The following is a 22,437-nucleotide window of genomic DNA, read 5'->3' as shown; positions in this document are numbered from 1 at the left end:
CAAACCAATACCCGCTGATACAGACTCAAGATTCATAGCTGAAAAACAGATTGCAGCAGATTACATCAGTCAGTTTAGACCACCTGACCGCTCAGATTTATTACGCCTATTAAACCAAATATTTCCACTTCAGGACTCAATGGTCTAGACTCAAAGTCCAAAGGGTTTTACAATTTCCCCCCATGGTACGTTTAGCCCGGTTATTACTACTGCTATTATTACAGTAATTATTACCATCGTTACTGACATCAGCACAATCATTACTGTTATTATTAACAAAGTCACTTGGCAGACTCCTTTATCCAGGACCGTTCATATGCAATTCACCGTGCATATCTTCTACTCAACAGTTCTACTTCTACTGCAGCTTTCAGCAACTTTCAGAAAGCCCTGGGCTGAGACGCTGAAAAGATTCAAAATTCAACATTTTAAAATAGCCTCCAGTTCCAGTAACGTTTGCCACTCCTGGAGCGGCTGGCCCCGGGCCCGTACCTGGTGAAGTCCTTCTGGCAGGCCAGCAGCTCCTGCAGGAACAGGATGCAGGGGGCCTGGAAGAGGTGCGGCGTGCCGAGCGACCGCAAACACTGCCGCACCATCTTTAGCACCTCGCACACGCTGAGAGCCTGGGCCTTCTTCAGGGACAGCACCTGCAGCACGCTGCGTGACAGACACACTCAGGTGAACAACCACGCCTTTCCGCTGCGTGACACGGGCAGCAAAATATAAACCAGCAGACACAGGGAACAGTGAAACGCAAACATCTCTCCATTAGTCTATTCAGTAAGAACTTCATTACTGACATTGGTAATAACTAAATATATACAGTATATTCATGCTGTTATACAGATGTGTGTGTATGTATACACATTACATATACATATGTGTGTGTGTGTGTGTATGTATATATATAAAATCAGTAGTGGTTAGAGATTATTATGCTTGTCCTCCATTGTCTTTGACCTGCGATGTATTCAAACCTAGTCGCCAGTGGGTGGATGATTATGGCTAATCGTTTTGCATAAGGGAGAGCTGTGTGTCAGGTGGCATACTTGGCGTCGCTGATGGCCTGGTCCTTCATGAAGCTCAGGATGTGTTTGAGGATGGGGAAGCGGTCCTTGATGGAGACTGTGAGGCGGGGCTCCTCCATGGACCTGAAGGAGAGCAGGCGAAGGCGGCCCTTGCTGAAGGGGGCCTTGCGGACGAGGGCAGAGGGGGAGGAGGGGTCGCCTGGCTGGGACACCAGGCTCTCCGTGGATCCCCTTTGGGGGCTGGCGGCCAGGCCGCTGGCTGAACCGGGGTCCGAAGCCGAGGAGCTCTGTGGCTGAATCCGAGAGGGGTGGCTCTCTTCCGGGGTGGGGGCAGGGGCATCACTGCTGGCTTCAGCCCCACTGGCCTGGGGCCCTGAGGAAGGACTGGCCTGGAAGTCCCCCTCAGATATGGAGACTGACCTCAGCAGGGGGTGGGCGGCTCCACCCCCCGGGGCCCTGGCCGCCTCGCTGTCCTGCCTCTGAGCTCCAATGGGGCTGGGGCTGAACCTGAACAAGAGCAGACTCTTCAGGATGCAGGTGTCCGCTGGAGGGGGAGAGAGAGGGAGTTCATCAGAGTGACAAAAAGAAAGACAGAGAGAGAGAAACAGAGTGAGAGTGAGGGAAAAGGAGACCAAGAGAGGTGGGGGAGAGAGAGAGAGAAAGAGAGAGAAGGGGGGAGAAAGACAGAGAAGGAGAGAGAGGCCGGTCTCACACAGTGTAAAATAGAGAAGACGACAAGCGCGTCTGGCTTAAATGAATTATTTTGTACCTCAAAAACACGACTGCACAGCAACACACTTCAGCTGATAAAATATTTTGTTTCACAAGTCTGGCATAAACAGTGACTTCAAAGGAGAGAAGCACAGGCTTTCATTAAATGCGGGCTATGGAAATGTCAGCTGAGATACAGGTACTACTCACCCAGCGACTCCATGTTCACCTCACTTTGATCTTCCTCTTTTTCATCTGGGACGTTCATTTTTCCCACCAGGTACCTCTGTTTCATTTCGAGCTGAAAAACAGACAATGTACATAACTGGCTAATGAGTTTCATAATATTCTCAGCAAAAGAACCGCACATCAAAACCCAGCATATTCCACTTGAATAGTAGGGAGAAGTTTTGGAAAAGCAGCGAGAGGTCAGTGGTCTAAAAAACTTTAAATCACGGTACTTTCAAAAGTTCAGTGAATTATTCAACTCACCATCCATGTTTTTATCCCCTCGGCAAGACTGTACACCTGAACAAACTCTTCACTCAGGCTCCCCTGACCCCCCTGGGCAACTGATCACAGACCAGAGAGAGAGAAATTCACATTAAATAAGCATAACTGACACCCAGGTACAGCTGCCATCTCATTCATATGCAGGACAGAGCTTGACCTCAGTACCTTCCACCCAGAATCACAGTAGCTTAGGAGAGCTTTTCTTTTCTAGAGCAAATTACATAGCTTACTTACATAGCTAACTTAAACACGCTATCTATTTATGCAGCTGATTATTTACTGAGGTCATTCACTATTCAATTCAAGTAAAGTGCCTTGGCCAAGGGGTTCAACAGCAATGCCCCACTAAAGAACCAAAGCAGCGACCTTTGGGTTACAGGCCCGGTTCCTTATCGCTATACCACACTGCTGCTGTGGTAAGTGCCCGCATTTCTTATAATAAGAAATCATATGTAGTCTTGTTTTGAAATGCAGCAAAGAATGACTGAACGGAGATGCCAACTTCATAGATAGAGTGTAGTTGTTTGAGGTGTCAAATTTAGTCTTTTCTCACTCCCCATCTCCTACCCCCAAGGGCCAGCAAAGGGGCACATGACTTCCGCCTCCACTGTCTCTGGACAAAACTGTCAGTTTTAGGAAACTGCTCAACTATGTTGCTGGATGTGAGAATAAAGTGGAGAAGAATCCTTTTCTTTTCATGCAAGAATGAACCGTGTAACTGAGAGCTCTCATGGAGCGATCTGTCAAACACAAATTAATGTTGCTCTAATATATTCAAATACAAGATACTGTTAAAAATATGGTTTTATGAATACTGAAAAATTCTGTGGCACACTCCTGACACTGCAACAGTAGTTTTCTGTAGGGACTTTACAACTAGAAGTACTAACACAGCATTTGACTGGGTTAACCACTGTGGAGTACTTTGCGAATTCTTTTGTCCTGAAACTCAGCTTAAAAAATTCATATACATTTGGGTGTAAACCACAGCTACATTGTTGCTTTTTAAAATAGCATAGACTGCTCCAAATTCGTCTAGGTTTGCAGCTCTGACATAGAAACATGTCACTTTGGGTTTAAAACATACCACTTCAGCCACATCAACACAAATGAAAAGCACAGCCTTTACCATAGCTCCTTAGAGTGTTGCGCAGAACTGGCGTGTGGTAGACCATGGCGGCCCAGATGGCGTTCACGGCCTGGTCGACCTTTGAACCTCCAGCAATCTCATTCCTGGTCGGCTGTTTCTTGCAGGCCAGCATGAGCGATTTCATGATCTCTGTCCTGCTATCTGAAGGAGGCTGGGAGGGGTCCCAGCTGGCGAATTCGATGAGAAAGCTCACGCAGTCGTCTTTCGGGCCAGCCTTCAAAGAGACGACAGAATTAATCAACCCCCCAAAACATAAAAACGTCTACGGCTCACCCTGAAATAAGGTGTTAAAAGCTTTACTTTCATTTCCAAACAGCTTTTTTCCAGACGACTGAAAGAATGAGTCATATCTCCTTCCCAGAACGTTCGCAGATTTGATTTACTAATGTTCTCGGCACGGGGCAGTGACATGATGTTGGAAACGAATGCATGATTCCCTGGCTCGGTCAACTACTGTACCTTGTTTCCGTCCGTGCTTGTGTGCGCGGTGTCACACTCTCCCCATTCATCACACAGTCCCTGCCTGAACACCGGCTTCCACAGGGGTGAGGCGAGGACGTGACTCATTTTTCCGGGGGGCAGCTCTTTAACGCTGCGGATTTCTGCCAGAAAGAGAGGCTCACTTAATTTGTTAGCTAAGCAGTGTCGACTGCTCATTTTGAATACATGAGTACTGAAGGTTTATGGTCATGGGCAAGAAACCTTGACTTAAAGGGCATCTTCTCTTAAAAACTTTTCAGAACATCATTTAGCAAGCATATCTGAGGAAACAAAAGGCTGACAGCATATGTTAGCTGTCTGGAAAACGTTCATGTATTTGGAAATAGGGAAAGTGTTTGCAGGACGTAGCAGGGAACACACGAAGACCATGGCCCTTGCTATGCCCAGCCAAACACTTTCCCTGGGTTTTACTTGTCTGCCTTGACTCGACAGCTGCCTCTGTGATGTACAATTGTTTTGTGGTATGCAAAGCTTTCGAATGCATTTGATGTGTTTTCATTGTTACAACACAAATTTCCCTCCAGGGAAAAGAAAAGTTTTAATTAAATAAATTTAATAATTAAATCCTTTCACTCATTCAGCTAATGTCTCAGATGTCTTTTAGGCAAGTCATTAGTAGTCCTAGAGGGTCTCACCATAGGGAGACTTCAAAGCCATAGTTCGAGAGGCCAGTCGGCCCATTAGCCTGGACACCAGCAGCTGCAGGTCAGAGATCCAGGACACAGTGATATCAGGCAGGCCGTAAGCAGTCACTGTGAACTTGTAGCCCCACTCGTTGTTGCTGCTGTCCGAGTGGAAGAGGAACTGCAGCTGTGGGCCCGCTTTAAACGTCACTTTCTGGGGATCAAAGTGAACAACACGCCAGTCAGAAAGGCTTCACTCAAACAGCCATAAAACAAGCAGCCCTGAACTCTCAACACGGAAAGCATTTTAAGAGCGCAACCACAGATGGAAAACGCACAGCCCTACCTTTGGCCACTTCTCCGTGCCAACTTTCATATCGTAGCGAACCTTTCCGCCCCTGGCGTCTGTGAACTCCAAGTAGTCGTATCTGATGGGGTTCCAAAGAACACAAAAGCAATTCAGCCACACAGAAGGAAACACTGAAGCATTTTCGATCCACCTGTACAAATTCACGGAATAAGAAGGAACAACAGAAATATTGACCATGGTAAAAAAAAAAAAAAAAAACTACTCCACACCGAGTGAGAATTTTAAAAGACAGCTTTGAAACAAAATACAAATTGACTGTTTAAATCAATACAACAAGAGCAGGTGAACAAATGCCACATGTGTGAAGACGATACGGCTACCTCTTCTCGGTTTCGCAGCGTTCGTCGAATTCCACCTCAAAGGAGGTGGCCCCGGGGCAGATGAAGACAGTGGTCTCATGCCGGCTGTTCTCATAGTTGTGAGGGGACTCCATGTTCCACGTCCTCAGGACTACAGGCTGCTGGGGCTGCTGGCAGTTCTCCAGGTCACCCTGACAGCCATGCACAATGGTGAGTGAAAACATGTCTCTTTTTCATTGATATTGATACACAAAAAGAGCTGGAGTTCCATAAGGAACTTATAGAAAAAAAAACAAACAAAAATGGATTGCCACTAGTTGAATATTTGATTTTTTGGGTTCATAAACTATTAAAATATCAAATTAATGACAGTATCAATCCCTGATAAGCTGTGATACTGGTACAAAAACATACAGTTATAGCAGTGACATGCAGCATGAGAAAGGCATAAGCAGTGAGACACATATACAAGGAAAGAGTGGGTGCAAGTATTATCTGGTCTTAAATTAAATCAGACCTTGACAAACCAATAATAAACAATACTACTAATATGTGTAGACTGTACCTTGGAAAATATGTCCTCTGTGTCACTGTACAGATTTTTGAGCAGTTCCACTAATGAGGAGAAGCTCCTCAACAAGACGCAATGAGGGATGTCCAAAGAGCACAGCTCCAACAGAAAGATTGCCTGAAAAAGGAGTTAAGAGCACCATAAACCCATACTTCGTACCATCAGCGTTCTGAAACTTATATTTTTAAATAAATTAAATATGTGTATGTGAAGTACCAGCAGTAAAACCTGTAAAAGGGCAAACAAACAGGAGCAAAAGAAACTGCTCGTTACCAGTTGCCTGGTAGCCATGGCCAGGATGGAGCTGCTCAGTTTCTCCATGATCTCGGCCCCACTGTATTTCTCCAGCAGGGACACCAGGATGTCCTGGGTGCCGGCCAGGAAGCGGTCCACATCTACAGGACAGAGCAATCACAGTCAGAGCTGGTGAGTAACACTACCTCACGACCTATTCAATGCATGGGCGCACGTCGCCACCTTGTGGAGACTGCGATGAAGCCACTCACACTTGAGCAGGATGTCCCTGGCCAGGTCGGCCATGGTGGCGCTTCCGGCTTTGAGCTGCAGGTAGCACCAGGAGAGCAGGCTGCCCTGCAGGGCCCAGAAGAGGGACAGCAGCACCTTCCTGCTCTGCCCGCCGCTGGGGTCCACGATCATCACCTCGCACTGGAAACAACACGGGGCCAGAGACACCTCAAACACATAGCCTCATACCACTCATATCGGAACCATCCACTCGCCACGGTGTTCACGCAATGGTAGAGGTGGGGAGAGTGAGACTCAGGGACTCCATAGTGGTGGTAGATGCAATGTCCTGTCAGACTTTGACACTGTCCTCAACAAAGCACTCCGATTGGTTCAAATGACTGAGTCACTGAAAGGCCAAGACACCTTCACATTCGACTGAGCTCAAAAGAGTTCACTCTCCCCTCACTCCATAAAAGATCACTCTCCTGGGCGATATATTCAAATAATTTTTTAAAATATATATTGAAAATGCTGCAGGCTTCAATGTAACAGTGATTTGTACCCTTACTTTGCTACTTGATCTTGTATGTCTGCAAGTGCAAGTGACAAAACATAAAGGTAGTAAAGTGTAATGTTAGAATGTATGATTCTGAGAGAGGCCCACCTCGCGCATGGCCACCAGAAGAAGGGTGTCCATGACGGTCAGGATGGGGGTGATGTCAAAGTCAGGGGGGGCGCCTTTGGGTGGGAGCAGGAGCAGGCCGCTGGGGTCCTGGTCACTGCGCACGACATGGACCAGAGACGACAGCCTCATTTAGACAGGTCATTCATTACACGCTACTTTTTGAAAATGGGAAAAAAAAAAAAGCCCACCCTAACAAAACTCACCTGAAGTAATTACACAGCGACTCAAATGTAAGTTTCATAGACTCTGGCTGATCCTCCGCAGTGATGTTTTTCTAATAGAACCATGAACAGAGGAATTGTTAACACAATGCCATAAAATAAATGTTGTCTCTATAACCTTTCCAGGCCCTGAGGGCAGACTGGCCTCACCATCATAGTGAAGAGCTTGTCCCTCCTGCTCTGCTTGTCAGGGAAGAAGATGGCCGCTCCGTTCAGAATGGCCTTCACTGCTTCTTTTCTCAGCGCTTTGTCGACCGCAGTTTCGCCTTCTGGCCCGTCCACCACTGCTCCAGGCATACACACAAAACTCGTCAGAACCAAAACCATGCACTCTAACAGGTCTACCTTGCAACCAAACAACACCTTACACTTAAAATACGCAGATAATGGATGAACTAATGGCAACCTACAGCTTAACCACTCATTATGTATTTGCTGAAGTGCAGGCCAAGTCTGTGACCAATGTGTCTGTGCAGGAATAAATGACCACATGTGCTGCGTGAGAGCGGTGGCGCTGGGGCGCAGGGCAAGCCCGGTGCTTACGGTCGCACAGGTGGCTGTAGAGCTCCCACACGGCCTCGGCCGGGTCGCAGTCCACGCTGCCGCAGGCTCCCTCCGCCCTGCTGCTCTCCGCCGGGCTGGGCAGCACCGGGAAGCAGTTCTGCAGCAGCTGGAGCAGCAGGATGCGGGTCTTCACCGCTTCCTCCCCCTCACTGACCAAACACAGGGAAAAGGGGGTAAGTCCGGAACACCCATCTTAACTTATTAAAATGGAGCAGGGACGTCTTTCACAGGTGACAAAAACACATCTGTTTATACAATGTCACTCGCAATCTATGGTGGTCTGAAGAAAAAGGTTACTTGTGGCTGACATAAAGCACGAATGAGTCTGAGGTTCATTTCGGTATTGCCATGTTAACTGCCACATGCTCCTCTTCATTTCGATGCACACCTTTTCCTCAGCTTGTTGTAGAAGTTCCAGAATAGCTGTAGATTTAGACCACTGAAGTCCAGCAGAAACTTCTGCTTAAAGAGGGACACATCCTGGAGCACCTACACGGTCCGAGAAACATGAAACACAAGACCAAAAAAATCAAATCAGAATCAAACAAACATACAATAGTATCAACCAAAATACAGACAGATTTTTCTTGGCATGAATAAAGTAGTGAGGATGGACACCATGTTCCTAAAGCAGGGTATCCATGGCAGCGCAGTGAGGCAGAGCGCCTGCTGTACCATGTCTCGGGTGAGCTGCTGGATGAAGTAGAGCGTCTTCTTCAGCAGGTCCAGGCCGGTGACCAGGCCCCCAACGGAGGTCTCCCCGCGCAGCGCCAGGTCGTCTGAGTCCACGCGGTCCGCCCCGGGGCACAGGTACCCGCTGAAGCTGAGCTGCTGGATGCCCAGGCGCTCGGCGGACTCCTGCCGTGGGCACAGGAACTTCACCATCAGGTACTGCACAGGGGAGGGAAGGAGAGGGGAGGGCCATCGCGTCAGAGACCGCAGCACACCCAGCAGCTCCGGTCACCGCAGAGGAGACACATACAGTCCGCTTCACTCGTGAGATGCAGGATTACAGCAGACATTTGGAGGGAGGAGCACTTTGAGAACATGCAACACAGCAGATAGTCCTATGAGAACACTTACGCAAATTATATTTGCTGTATAAAGGAAGAAACAGAGGAGGGTGGACAGACAGAGAGCCTGAGCCCAGTGGGACTTATACAACCCAGTGGTAAAAAAGGATTTGGAAGCACATAAAAGCTCCGAGTACGAAAAGACATCATGCACAGAATACGAATAATGTTAATTGTAAAAAACACAAGGTTCATAGTTGCCAGTAAATCAATGTTCCCTGTGATCATGATGACTGTGTTAATAAAAATTTACTTCATAAATGTAGCTTCACTGAAACAGAAATGAACAGATATGGAGACCAAGGTAACCTTGTCTTTCTCACACAACAAATAGCTATTTGGAATGTATTACTGTGATTACCTGTCACAGCTGTATCAACAGTAATCATCCAAGCATATAATCCATTATGAGACCCTACTAGCTAGCGCCATCCCTTTTCTTCACTTTCAGGTAAAATAAGACCATCAGTCAAAACCTGCCACGGGTTCACAATGGTACATTTGGTTCCATCTTAATGGCTTCCATCTGTCCCTACTTAGACTGCACTTCGCATTATATTGCACAGACGACTACAATGTGCATTATATTCTACTATGTACCACACTAGCATTCTACTCGCTTAGCTATGGAATGGGCCTATGTACGGTTCAACAGCTAATTGTAAATAGTGTGCAAAATGAGGCATCAATGTAGCATAGTGGTAAGGAGCAGGGCACATAACTAAAAGGGTACTGAGTGCCCGCTGGGGCACTGTTACTGTACCCTTAGGCAAGGTACTTAATCCAGATTGCCTCAGTAAATATCCAGCTGTATAAACATTTACATTTACATTTACTCATTTAGCAGACGCTTTTATCCAAAGCGACTTACATAGGTTACAGTTCTTTACAATGTTATCCATTTATACAGCTGGATATTAACGGATGTAACAGATATAAACGGATGAAAACTGTAAGCTGCTCTAGATAAGACAGTGTGCTAAATGACAATGTAATGTAATGTGTGTTGCAGTCAGAGGTTCCCTGGACCCGAAAGAGCACCTTCGTAATGCGACACTGCTGCAGCTTGATCTCCACGTCATTCCAGTCGTCCTCCAGCTCGAACCAGCCAATGGGCTCGTCCTCCGCCAGCTCCCCAACCTTAGCGCTGCGGGATCAAATAGCAGCAGGAGGTTCTTTACTTAGAACAGTCACAGGGTGCGTTCGCATGGCAATGTTGTTTAACCAGTGATTAATGGCAGGGCAGCATACAAACAAACAAAAAAAAAAGACACACAGAGGAATTTATGTTCGTGCGTCTCAGACGAAATAAAAGCCAAATGTATTATATCACGCTCGGAAGGATTTACTTACTTGTCCTTTACAAATTCCTTGTAGTCCTTGAAGTCCCAGGAGTCGTACTTCTTAAACCTCTTGAAGTGTTTGTCTGCATCAAATGAGTCTCCTTCATTGTAGGCAAAGACTAGGCCGCATTTGGCACCGATGGCTCCTTTGCGCACCTAAAATGTCGTAAAGAACTGACTGAGAATAATGTACCAAAGACTTATGTATGAATGGAAAACAGCTGTCTAATAATGTTTATGGAACCTTCATATATATTCCACCTTGAGTTATTAGCGTTGTATGCACATTTTTAAAGGTGTCCTGTAAACCCCTTTGGAGAAGGGTCCACTGAAGCAAGACTGATAAAAGAAGCATTCATTCATTCTTTTAATGTTGATATAACTTAAGAAGAGCTGCACAGGCAAAGACCACTACAGAAATCCATTACAACTGGAGACAAAGGCCTGACTCACTTTAATCTTTATCTGAGTGACCTGGAAACTGGTTTGGTCCTCTGTTGACAAGATTATACTGGCTTTTTTCTTTCCACTCTCTGTGAGGAACCCTGAAAGCAGAAAAGGTGAAGGACATTTTTACTGTTGGCACTTGCTGGGAGAAAAGCACAGAATGGTGAGGCTGACTGAGGCAAAACACACACAGATGTGAAGAGGGCAATAAAACCTGAGTTCACTGCTTCAGAGTAGCACACTTAGGGCCTGATCTACTAAGAACACTGATGACGGCCAATACTTTGCATGCACAATTTAAAGAAATTACCCAAATATGCCAACACCAAATGAGAAAATAACACCTCTTTAGCTCTGTTAGTTCAGGGGAAATGTGAATTTTAGTATGTGTACACTTCACCTTGGCTCTCCTCATACACCAAGCGCAAGCATGCTCCCAGCACAAGTAAAAAAAAAAAACAAAAAAAAACCTCCCCTAAAACTGCTTACACAAAATAACTACTATAACTAGCCTCACAAATCAATCACTAAAATGTTCTATGGAAAAGAACTGCTAATGGTAGTAGTTCCAAAAACATTTGAAAACTATTCCATCTGTTTTGTGGATTAAATGAAAACACCACCCCCCAATGGAGAACCTTGGTATCTTATTCTTGGAATTTATTTGGATTTTAATTAGAATAATATTAGAATAATAAACACTACCTGAATACTAAATACTGTAACATCCCTACCCCAGAACAATGGCTGAAATACTAAGCAACATAATCTCTTTTCAACCACTGTGCAGTTTTGTGACCATGTGCTGTGAGGTAAATGCATTAAAATACGTTAATACCATAATATCAACTGCACATGAAAACTCAAAATGAGAATTTCACTAGTGCTGGATGGATTACAATAAATGATCGAGTCACTGCAACTAATGAACAATGTATGGCTGAACTTGACGTGGCAAGAGGTCTACGCCAAGTGAGGCAGCGACTGCGGATATAACAGCCGGCCCCCGAGTGCGCCGCGGCAGTCCTACCGTCACCACTGGGGGGTTCCGTCAGCATGTTCTCAGGGCCGGACTTCTCCTCCTTCCCCTTTACATCACAGGCCTGCAGGTGCAGCTGGATGGGTTTCCCTGAGCAAGAGCAACAACAAAAAAAAAAAACACTTCACCTCTCCTTGCATTTCAATCATCATTAGTCCACGGCCACGATTAGCAACCATCAATCACTAAGTGTATTACAGGAATAATGGGGGGCGGGGCAGGTATAACCACAGCCAAACTTGGTGTGCTCAAAACAACACTGTGGTGAGCATGAAGGAGGATTAAAAGCATTCCACTGCTTGATCTCCTCATTACATTTCTCTTCCCTCCACCAAAGGCAGTTTACTTCGCTCGGTCGTGTGTGTGGAAAGGGTGAACGCGGTACCGTTCTTGTACAGCAGCTTGAGTCTGACGGTGGCCATGGAGGAGATCAGCGAGGAGGCGCGGTACTCCGTGTCCAGGTGGTCACTGATGCTGGACAGCGACAGGATGACCTTGGCCACGCTCCCCCTGGCCAAGGCGAACGCCAGCAGGGTCAGCTCTGCCTCAGGGGTCACGCAGCAGCTGGCAGACACAAACAGCAAAGCCCCATTCATGAAAGGCAGAGTCTAGCAAACTTTGCAGATGCTGGTCAAAATAGTTTAGATCGACCGGATAGCACATATCAATCCAGCTGATTCTAAATGCATAGCTTTGCCTTTACAGCACACAAAGGCTACTCCTGATATTCACAGTACAGTGACTTCCTATCAGTTTTGGTCCTGGACAGATTTATAATCAATTTCCTATTATACCTTCCAATGACAGCCATCAGCAGCAAAGTATTCAAAAAATAAACAGGAAAACGGACAGACATTTAACGCTTAAACTCAACTGGCTCTTTAATTCAGATATTTTTCAGTTAATAAAACAAAACGGATAAACTTGTCGTGAGAAGTAAAAACACTGACTGAAAACTTCAGTTCATTCTGGTCCGTTTAGTTCTTGAAATAAAGGCGTGAGTAATGTGTTTAGTCTGACTCTGTGTGCTGCTTAAGATGCACGGTCATCTGATTCTTCAAAACATTTCCATAATGGCTAAATAATCTTGTGGGTTTTCATTACTCTGCTATTCTGAGGAGAAATCCGTCGACTTCTTCCAGAATGTTTGGCGAGAAGAACTTGGGGAACTCGGTGGAGCTGGGAGTTAAGGACAGAGGTGGCATGTGCTGCAAGGCTTTCCTGATCGGAGACAAAACACAGGCATCAACCCACACTGCCAAGACAAACACAACGCACTACCAAAAACAGTCAGAGGGAACCTTGGGGATACTTCATTTAAAAAAAAAGGCTCCATTACAAGGAGGCTAGTTTACTGTTCCTCAACTGGCAGACATAAACACATGCTGTGCAAAGTGGGTTCTTTACAATATTATTAAAAAGTGAGTGCAACGGCAAGTAATGGCAAGTCCCATCTCTATTATGAACAGATTTAGGCTCTGATATCTCACATGACTGTTAAGTCTGGGGTTGCCGGCTCTCACTTGTTACCGTGAGACTTGGAAAATGTGGAGACAGGCTTCAACAGAGCGTGAGCATCACGGGCAATGTGTGAGAACTGGCAACCCTGTAATATTGTGCGCATGGAGTCGTTTCAGCGGAGATAAAGCGGAGGGAAGGGAGGGGAAACTCACTGTGTGCTCTGAAGGACCGTCTGTGCCAGCACCGGGTTGGTCTCCATGGAGGACGTGACGAGGGAGGTGAGCAGGGAGAGGTACCAGATCGCCGAGGCGTCCGACACGGACACCTCCTTGTTCTTGGTGATCTGGTAGCCCATGGTTTTCAGGCCGTGGATGCGTGTGTCACAGCCGTCGCTGAGGCAGCGCTTGATGTTGATCTGAACATCTAAAGGGAGAGGTGGGCGGGTCGGTGCTGACGAATCACAGCATGACTCAGAAAAACCTTAGTTTGGCTATTTCACCAAACACAGTCCTTTCACCATACATTAAATGGGGAAAAAATTTGCGTCAACAATAGAACATCAGGGCAGTTAAAGAGAAATTCCTTATCCCTCAGAGAGGAGACAGGGAAGACGCAGACGGGTCTTGGTTCCACTCACACGGGTGGCTGATGTTGGCGTTCTCCAGGAGCGCCACGTAGCCCGTGATGTTGCTGGGGATGCGGATGTCGCGGATCTCCTGCAGGCAGCGCCGGTTCTTCCCCACGGCCACCGACACCAGCTGGGGCATGTAGCTGTGGTCATTAGAGGCCACCGCGATCGCCAGCCTCCTCAGCACTACATCCGGCTTCATCTTTAACCTGCACACAGAGCACACGGCTGAACCCCCGCTGGCATATTATGAGTTCTCTTCTACCTCCACAGACCTTTAAAACTGGACTAAGAAAGTGCATTTTGTGATTTACATAATCTGCATTCTCCAATGAAAAAGGAAAGGCTTGACTGCAATGGATTACATTTACATATCAGTTTGTATTTTCGGTGCTGACAGCAGAGCACGACACTTAATACACAAAAGAAATGCAAAGCATTTACATCATCCCATGAACACTAGGAGAAGCTTAACTCTGACCTACTTTGTTAAAAGTCTTAAAATTAAGTACAACAGACACTGCATTAAATGGTCCTCTCTCATTGTAGGAAAGGGAGGGGGAAGGAGACTGACATACTACACTTTACATTATATACGGGTCAGACATGTTACAAACTGGTCAAGCTTTCTGTCTGTACAAGTAGGCGCAACCTGATGGAACTTAAGTGATGGTCGACGTGTGAAAAAAATAATCAAAGCAGTCTTGCCTTATCCAGTGAGATCTGGCACTTCCATCCGACTGCCAAAATGACACAGTTTCCCCGTTTGTCATCTTATAGACGTCAGCGGCGTTGGAAGAGGCCTCGATGAAGCTGTAACACTGAGTGACAATTTTGACTTTGTCCACTTCCGGGTCTCGGTTCAGTTCCGCCCTGTACTGGATATCTAAATCTGAGAGGAAAAAGAAGGACAGAGTTGGACGAAGAACTATCAGAAATAAATGCCTTTAGTACTATTCACAGAGGGCTAGGGTTCCTGAGGCATTTTACTGATTTTCAGCCCCGGTGACCTCACATACAGGGATTGCATTTTCACCCACATAGGTGTTACTTTGACTAAAGTAACCCCCATGGGGTTTAACCTTGCAGCTTTTGCGATCTGACACTCCAGCAGTGATTAACATGTATTTTGAGCAGAAACCCAATGTTCAGCCATGCAAGCAGATGCCCATGAACATAAGCCAATGAGCATAGCTGTGAGAGTACAATGTGTGCACCTACTGTTTAACCTGGAGGATACTGCACTGTCTATTTTAAGCCGTTACACTTGTTTATACATCTTTGTAACTTTTTCCATTTGCAAATTTAAAACCATTCTTCAAATAAACAGCTTTGAAATGGATGACTCCCTGTGAAAATAAACAAAATCCAACAGGGGGTTTCCAGAAATGCACTGAAAAAAAGCAGGTTAAAAGGCCTCAATGGCACTTCCACACTGGACACTAGTCATAAAAAGCCAGTACCTACTTAGGGGATGTGAGGGAAACTAACCATGTGTGAATAATATGTTAAAGAGACTGGATACATGGCATACATATTGGCTATTATTGACAGCTCTGATTTGCACTTTTATTTCAGTCTATAAGTTAAAAGCAGATGTGTGTTTAAGTACCTGTATCTATACCATATTCACATAAACCTTTGGTTTATGTATGAAAAGTATAAAAAGGTTTCTAACAGTGCTAACCTGTTTTACTGATGAAGGCAGTGTGCAAACATGTTTCAAATATTCACAAAAAACATGATGCAGATCTCCTGACAACAAAACACCCCCAAATATCCTTTACGCTTATCATTACAATACTGCACACAGAAAATGTGTCTGACTGATTTACTGCGATGCTGTGCTCGCCATCAATTTGATATTCTTTGGGTACGAGACAGTAACACACTCCAGAAAGCAAAATTAGCCTGTAGAAAAAGCATCCATTTATATCCATTACTGTTCCTGCCAAACACTATCTTCCAGCATGTTTGACAAATGGAATCCACAAAGATGCGTGACCACCGCAGGAAAATGAAAACCAAACACAAAAATGGCCTCAAAAGCATCTACAAAAGGGAAAGCAGGTGAAAGTGAAAAGATGTTACCCTTACCCTTTTCTTTCTGTAGGAGAAAGTCCAGGAAGTCCTGTACAACAGAGGACCTCATGGTGCAGATGCTGTTGTAGCCCTCCAAGATGGGGAAAGGAATGGCACTGCTGGGGATTCTGTTGCGGTGCAGGAATTTGAGGATCTTGGATGCGTGTGCGCCCAGGCGATCCTTTGACTTCGAGAAGATATCGACAAATCCTACAATATGATGGAGAGTTTGTTAAGAAAATCCTGATGTACTGCTGTACCTCGAACAGAAATGCCACCCTCCATCACCATCTGCAATGGATTTTGCCGATGCCTTATTTTTTTTTTTTACCTGGAGTGAGGGAGCATGCTTGAAGCTGTCGGATGACATGGCTGAGTTCCCCTTGCAGGTTAGCTCCATTGCAGTTCTTCAAAGCCATCAACATGTTCTCCACATCCACAATGCCATCTCCCTCGGCATCAAACTGCCCAAATGCCTGCCGCAGGGCAGAAAAACAAGAAAGGTCAAGGGTGATCCAAATAAATGCGACTATACCTGTCTATACCATAAAATTACCATTACCATGAGATCATACACTGCAAATAGGAAGTTGGATCCAAATCAATTTGCCAATTCCTGACATTCACAAATATCACAATTTTGTCTGGGAAGGGGGGGGGGGGGCTGACAAATTACTATACTATTGGTTATGCACCTTGATGCATTTTGACTGGTGCTATCTATCATCATCTGTCTTGGAAATACATGTACTTCACACGCTGGGTCCTGCTGAACAGGACACAATGGGTGGAAGCAATTTCCAGAGAAATCTGGACTTTGTTGTCAATTCCCATGTCAAACATTGTATCCTGCAGCTGCCCTATCGACACAACACATTATTCAAGCACACACACACGCACAAAGAATTCTTGCTCCTACGACTGGTCGTTTGGACGGGTATATCAGTGGGCCTTTGTGATTCACTCACATTGTTCTCCTATGAGAGACGTGTGGCAATCTGGCTGACACTCTTATCTATCGTCCCAAACAGACACAAGTGACGGACTGTGGTTAAAGATTTGGACTTGCAACTTGAAGATTCAGCAATTGTACCATTGAGCAAGGTAGGCTGGATTGGACTTCGGCCAAGCAAATGATAATACTCTCGACATTTTGAGATTATTGAGTTTTATTATAGCTAACTGGCTAGCTAGCCAGCTACGCCCAAACATACTATTGGCTGAGGGTATAGCCTAGTCAGAATAGCTAACTAATTTAGCTACCTTAACCATGAGTCATGCATGTGTCATTGAAAGGCTGACACACCAGGTGCTTTGCTACACAATAATAAACAAACTAAGAAAAGCACGAAAACAGAAAGTTGAACATGACTGGTGATTAGACAGCTAGGAAATAATAATGTGTACCAAGCTGGCTAGCCTAGTTAGCTAAAGGGAATTCCAAGAACCAAGAAAGACCGATAACTTAGCTGGGAAGCTGGCTAACTTAAATATTTTGACAGTGTACCCAACCAGCAGTACAACTACCTGGTTAGCGGTCTAATCTGTTAAATGGCATTATGCTGCCGAGGCGAAAGTAGTGCAAGCACGCACCTCTTCGCACTCGTCTCTCGGCGCGTCTCTGCTCTCCAGCATCTCGCAGAACTGCTCCACTGTCACCGACTCCTCTCCCCGGCTGAGTCGCTCCTCCAGCCACCGGACCAACGCGCTCTCGTTCCGAGCCAGGACCGATTCTGAAATGGCGACCCAAGAGTCGCTCATGCGGGCCGCCGCCTCTCTCAGCTTGACCTGCTCCAGCAGAGCTCCGGGGCCGGGAAGCCCGCAGCCCGGTGCTGGAGGGTTATTCGATCCCCTTCCGCCTCCCCCCGAGCCAGATCCTCCGCCACTTCCAACGCCGCCGCCGCCGCCGCCGCCCGTGGCCCCGGAGGCCGGGCTGCCGCCCGCAAAGCCAGGGCTCTCGGTTTCAACATCTTCCTCGTCGCCGCTGCCCCCTCCGCAGCCGCTTTCGGCGTTCCCCATGTTGTTCAGCGGCCTCGGGCTTTCCCGTGATTTCCAACAGCCCGGTTAGCGAAAGTAAACGGTCAGAGTCTGACTTGAGCTTGTCAAATCCTCTGCTCCCAGGACTGACTGTGTTCTTCCGTTGTCACTACCGCATTGACGTACAATACGTGCATACGTCATTAATCCCTAGAAAACTTTGGACCCGGTTGTCAATTCACTACTGTCCATGAGTTCATGTGAAATAAATCCGGTGTCATTATTATCAAAAATATCTATTAGCTGCTGAGAACAATTATATTTAGCTGGCTAGCTAATTAATTAATGGTTGTTAAAAATCAATCAATAGATAATTATTCTAGATACCAGACATGTTCACAAGCATACTTGCAAACCCTAGAACAGAATAATGAGCAATTAATATATCAGTTGATTAGCTAGTGAAAAGGCGTTACTAACGTAACGTACAGCTTTTCACTCTGTGGTGGTGTTTTCGGTGCGGCACGTTCAACGAGCGTTACAGTGCATTTCCGCCACCTGCTGTAGTGGAATGCGAATTAGACCAACAAACCGCATGCTGTCATATATTTGTGTGTGTCATGTGTGTATATATTAATTCAAATTATATTAATATTACTTCAAACAAGTACAATTTCTGTCAATTAGTTAATTAATTTACAGGTTTCTCAATATTGTCCGGGTACACCCTGGCATTAACTAGCGGGGATTTTTAAAAATCAATGCTGATCTTTAAAAAAAATCGTCTAAACATAATAGATGCCCAGTCGCCGCCCTACAGCAAGCTCAACCTAAAAATCATGCTGAACTAACATATCTTCACTTTATGACCATCTTTGAAAGCACCTAACCAGGAAACAGGAAACCAACCTTTATACCGGAAGTGTGTTCCTACAAATGTTCCTGTAAAAAACATGTTTTTCATTATTAGAGTTCCCACGGAGAAAAATCACCAGTGTGACATATTTCTCTAGGCAGCTAGCTAATTAGTTGTGGGCATCGCGTTAGAATAAAACATGCGGATATTATTTGGAGATGCACACTAGCCAGTCAACGCTAGCGTGGTCAATATGAGATTCTTGCGTTGCGAAAATAAACGCCGAAGAATAAAACAAGCTAACTGTCATCTCATTTCTCGTGACAGTACTACGCGTTGGATCAGCTGCTCAGCTGTGCAATGTTAACTGGTTTTAGGTTAAATAAAACAGCTAGCTACATCATAATAGTTGATCAAGGGAAACTGATGTGATCCCGTTTACAGAAAATTGACACCTCCCATTAAACTAGCCAGCTAACTTGTAGTTATGTGCGATCAGAGAAACATTCGATACCCGGAAACCTTAATTCATTGATTGTGACACTTGAATTGAGTTTGCTGTCGTAAATCGAAAATTTTGCTTGTCGTTATTTGTTCATTCAATCGAAATTGCGTCTGTGTGGGACAGTAATCTACCCGCATAATGCTGAGAAATTTTATACTAGTGGGCATTTCTGCAATTGTAGCCGCTTTGCTTGGATTCTATGATTTTCATGCTATCTATTCCAATGCGGTGTCGTTGCTATTGTCAGTCGGAACACCCAAAGAAACAATGCAACTTTTCAGGGAAAAGGATCTCTCGTTGTATGATGGAGAATCGGGAAGTAGAGGACTCTACCTTTCTATCCTGGGACAGGTGTTTGATGTTGGTAAAGGGAATAAGCATTATGGACCTGGTGGCGGTTACCATTTCTTTGCAGGTGAATCTCATCGAATGGCGTTGCTGGCATAATGTTTATTTCGTTAAATTCTCAGTCATCCTGTTGTACACCAGACAACAACCTCAACGTCATCATCAGTAGCATTGGATAAGGGCGAGATATGAGATCATTGTTGTATTACAAAATGTAACTTTCTAGTCAAGATGAGATAACATTACCCAAGAGTAAAATACGTCCAGGCAGTTCACAGAGAGGGAAAGGAACTATGTTCTACATGTGTCTGGTGTGTGAAAATCACTTCTGATGTGTTTGAATGGAAAGCCACGGATTGGGATGTCTTACGTACCCTACCCCATGTCCTGAAGGACCATAGATTGTTTTCGTTTCTCAAAAATACCATAAACTGAACGCCTTGAATTTTGTAACTACATACTTCATTGTAACTAAACATTTACAATGAGGCTGTAAGTGATGCGTTTGGTTACTCAATCAAATAAATCAATAATTTTATTTATTATAGCGCATTTTACTATCGAGTTCCAGAGCGCTGCACATACAGCGTAGTGCATTTTCCAGAGGCAATAAAAACCCAACCCAGCTGGGAAAACTGGCAAATTATTCCCTGAAAAGGGGAAAAAGCAGTCGAGAGAATGCTTGAAAGTAATTGAGTCTACTGAGACTTAATTGAGAAATAATTAAGTTAAAAAAATAAAATCCAGAAGACACCGATTCAGGCAAATCCAAACTGCATGGTCACGCCTGATCAGGGATTGAACTATGCAGAATGAAAGATATTGTTCTGGGTTACAAAAAATGAAAACAAGACCCTGTGTAACTGATAATATATCTGTGCGTTGCTGATTACCACACCATTTGTGTTACTTAGGGAAAGATGCGTCACGTGCCTTTGTGACAGGAGACTTCACAGAGACTGGACTGACAGATGATGTGTCTGATCTCACCCCCTCTCAAGTGGTGGCTCTGTTCGACTGGTTGGCTTTTTATCAGAGGGATTATGAACCAGTAGGTACGTTAATCGGAAGTGTTCATGTCATAATTTTTTGCTCATATTTGTTGTTAGTGTAGCGCTTATATGGTCAACACACAGGACAGGGGTTCATATGATTTTACAACTGATGTGATTTGAAAGCTGAAACAATGCCTCTCTCTTGTGGCAAGGTAATGTTGCAGCAGGAGTGGGAAGAGTTGAAGACCTCACCATTATAACTATGATCATTAGTTCATGTTATGTTACCTGATTTGCATTTGTTTTAAGGCAGGCTGGTTGGGCGATACTACGACAAGAATGGACAGCCCACGGAAGCTTTGCGGCAGGTGGAGGCGGCGCTGGCGGAGGGACTGAAACTCAAGGCCGAGGCCCAGACCCAGAGCAAACGCTTCCCGTCCTGCAACTCTGAGTGGAGCGCTGCCACCGGCGGCAGGGTGTGGTGTTCCACAGCGAGGTACTGACGCACCTCCTGCTCTGCTATGCAGCAGCTGCACCGCCAGTGCAGCAAAGGAAACTGTGGATTTTTAAATAACTCATTCCCTAGACTCATTGAACACAGTTGATTTTGGGGATTGTTAGAACAGTTTGAACACTCTCTCCACAGTGTCGTGGTTAGTTTCACACTCTAATTAGTATGTAACTGTGTGCTGATCTGTCTTCTCTGGTAGAGGTTAGCAGCTCACTCATATCTGTCATCAGAGAAGAAATGATGAAAACTGAGAGTACTATTCATGTGGGGATGGATACTAGGCAACTGAAAACCTACAGACGATCACCCTGAGATTTAAAATGAGAAACGCCGCCGCCACTGACCTCTAATATGATAAAACGACCTTGAATGCAGCAGCCAAAAGGGTGCAGATGATGTGGGGCAGAAATCCCTTGAGGGAGCTGCAGTGTCTAAAAACAGCTCACTGTAACTACTGAGCAAGAACCACTGAAATAACCCTTTTAGTACTTTATATGAACAAATGCAATATATGCCTCATTTGAGGAGATGCAAGATCTGAACGCCTTTGCTTTGAATTCCTTTTTAAGACTAGCCTCTAAAAAGTAGCTTGTCTGTGAGATTGTATTGAGGTTGTGTGTGGCCCTGACAGTTCGTCGTGTCCTCTCTTTGCAGTGGTGGGGTGCACAGGGACTGGGTGGGTGTCCCCAGGAAGATGTTCTCCCCTGGAAGCAGCAGCTCTCGCTGTGTGTGTGTGCAGAGCAGTGACCCCACAGAGCTGGACAGCCCCAACCTGCAGGTGTATGAAGGCTGCCCCCCACTCGCCCAATCCTGCACGATCAAAAGCTTCTGAAACTGCCCAGGCCTCAAGGCTCATAGAGCCCATAGAGATATGGATCCTGTCTGCTGGAAAAGGTGCTAATCGTATTAAGCTTCCACTCATCTTGGGCAGCTACTTACCAGACGAACTGAATAAAAAAAAAAATCCCAGTTTCCAGGAGGAGTGATTAAAGAGCTGGACTCATTGTTAGAGTTGCAAGTTCAAATCCTTCTGTTCCTGTCCCTTTGTTTCCTGAATTGTTCTTGAGAAAATATAGATTGTAAACTAGTGATTCTAAAACTGCAATGGAGTTACCCTAACAATTTAAGGAAGTCTATACACTGAATGCAAATGCACTTTTATGAACAGAATCAATGCTTGATTGTAGTATCTTTATTTTAGTGTTTAATCTGAAATCTTAAATACTGTAGATTTCTGTTGTGAAGTTGTTGCATTTGTGATTAAGGTGATTACAATCAATGAATCATTACAGAAAGATGGTAAATTTACTTGATTTATCAATCCATTAATCTATGCAGATGTAACTCAGTAATTTGTTATTTATGGTAATGAAGAACTATGATGAAAAAGCTTTTGGCCATTCTAGGTTAAACAAGAAATATACAGCAATGGTTTACAACATGTCTGAGAGAAAGCAGAATGCAAACA

General features: G+C 45.1%; 2 protein-coding genes across 3 annotated transcripts in view; one reads left to right on the top strand and one right to left on the bottom strand.

Moving 5' to 3' along the window:
• The window catches only part of zzef1 (zinc finger, ZZ-type with EF hand domain 1), a 35,939-nt gene extending 18,025 nt beyond the window's left edge, over positions 1-17,914 (bottom strand). For both annotated transcript variants that reach the window (XM_036523401.1, XM_036523402.1), the window contains exons 1-30: positions 17,371-17,914; positions 16,109-16,253; positions 15,793-15,987; positions 14,404-14,587; positions 13,705-13,904; positions 13,280-13,490; positions 12,711-12,827; positions 11,992-12,170; positions 11,598-11,696; positions 10,574-10,665; positions 10,131-10,276; positions 9,819-9,924; positions 8,380-8,595; positions 8,093-8,193; positions 7,684-7,853; positions 7,291-7,424; positions 7,123-7,193; positions 6,899-7,013; positions 6,273-6,432; positions 6,040-6,161; positions 5,761-5,883; positions 5,217-5,386; positions 4,873-4,954; positions 4,539-4,740; positions 3,862-4,004; positions 3,382-3,616; positions 2,232-2,311; positions 1,950-2,040; positions 1,050-1,572; positions 493-657 (exon numbers count right to left, since the gene is read on the bottom strand). In XM_036523401.1, the coding sequence (XP_036379294.1) occupies positions 493-657; positions 1,050-1,572; positions 1,950-2,040; positions 2,232-2,311; positions 3,382-3,616; positions 3,862-4,004; positions 4,539-4,740; positions 4,873-4,954; positions 5,217-5,386; positions 5,761-5,883; positions 6,040-6,161; positions 6,273-6,432; positions 6,899-7,013; positions 7,123-7,193; positions 7,291-7,424; positions 7,684-7,853; positions 8,093-8,193; positions 8,380-8,595; positions 9,819-9,924; positions 10,131-10,276; positions 10,574-10,665; positions 11,598-11,696; positions 11,992-12,170; positions 12,711-12,827; positions 13,280-13,490; positions 13,705-13,904; positions 14,404-14,587; positions 15,793-15,987; positions 16,109-16,253; positions 17,371-17,796 (5,003 nt within the window). In that variant the 5' untranslated portion in view covers positions 17,797-17,914. The remainder of the gene's footprint in view (positions 1-492; positions 658-1,049; positions 1,573-1,949; positions 2,041-2,231; positions 2,312-3,381; positions 3,617-3,861; positions 4,005-4,538; positions 4,741-4,872; positions 4,955-5,216; positions 5,387-5,760; positions 5,884-6,039; positions 6,162-6,272; positions 6,433-6,898; positions 7,014-7,122; positions 7,194-7,290; positions 7,425-7,683; positions 7,854-8,092; positions 8,194-8,379; positions 8,596-9,818; positions 9,925-10,130; positions 10,277-10,573; positions 10,666-11,597; positions 11,697-11,991; positions 12,171-12,710; positions 12,828-13,279; positions 13,491-13,704; positions 13,905-14,403; positions 14,588-15,792; positions 15,988-16,108; positions 16,254-17,370) is intronic.
• An 828-nt stretch (positions 17,915-18,742) lies between these two features.
• Positions 18,743-21,907, top strand: LOC118774224 (neuferricin). Its single transcript, XM_036523404.1, has 4 exons — positions 18,743-19,530; positions 20,378-20,518; positions 20,768-20,954; positions 21,624-21,907. Exons 1-4 carry the CDS (start codon positions 19,254-19,256, stop codon positions 21,799-21,801), a joined length of 783 nt encoding a protein of 260 aa, XP_036379297.1. The 5' UTR covers positions 18,743-19,253; the 3' UTR covers positions 21,802-21,907.
• Positions 21,908-22,437: the final 530 nt, after the last annotated feature.

This window comes from Megalops cyprinoides, chromosome 3 (assembly GCF_013368585.1).
Source record: "Megalops cyprinoides isolate fMegCyp1 chromosome 3, fMegCyp1.pri, whole genome shotgun sequence".
NCBI lineage: Eukaryota > Metazoa > Chordata > Actinopteri > Elopiformes > Megalopidae > Megalops > Megalops cyprinoides.
The sequence above is the reverse complement of the archived record's forward strand: the minus strand, read 5'-3'. Positions and strand labels throughout refer to the sequence as shown.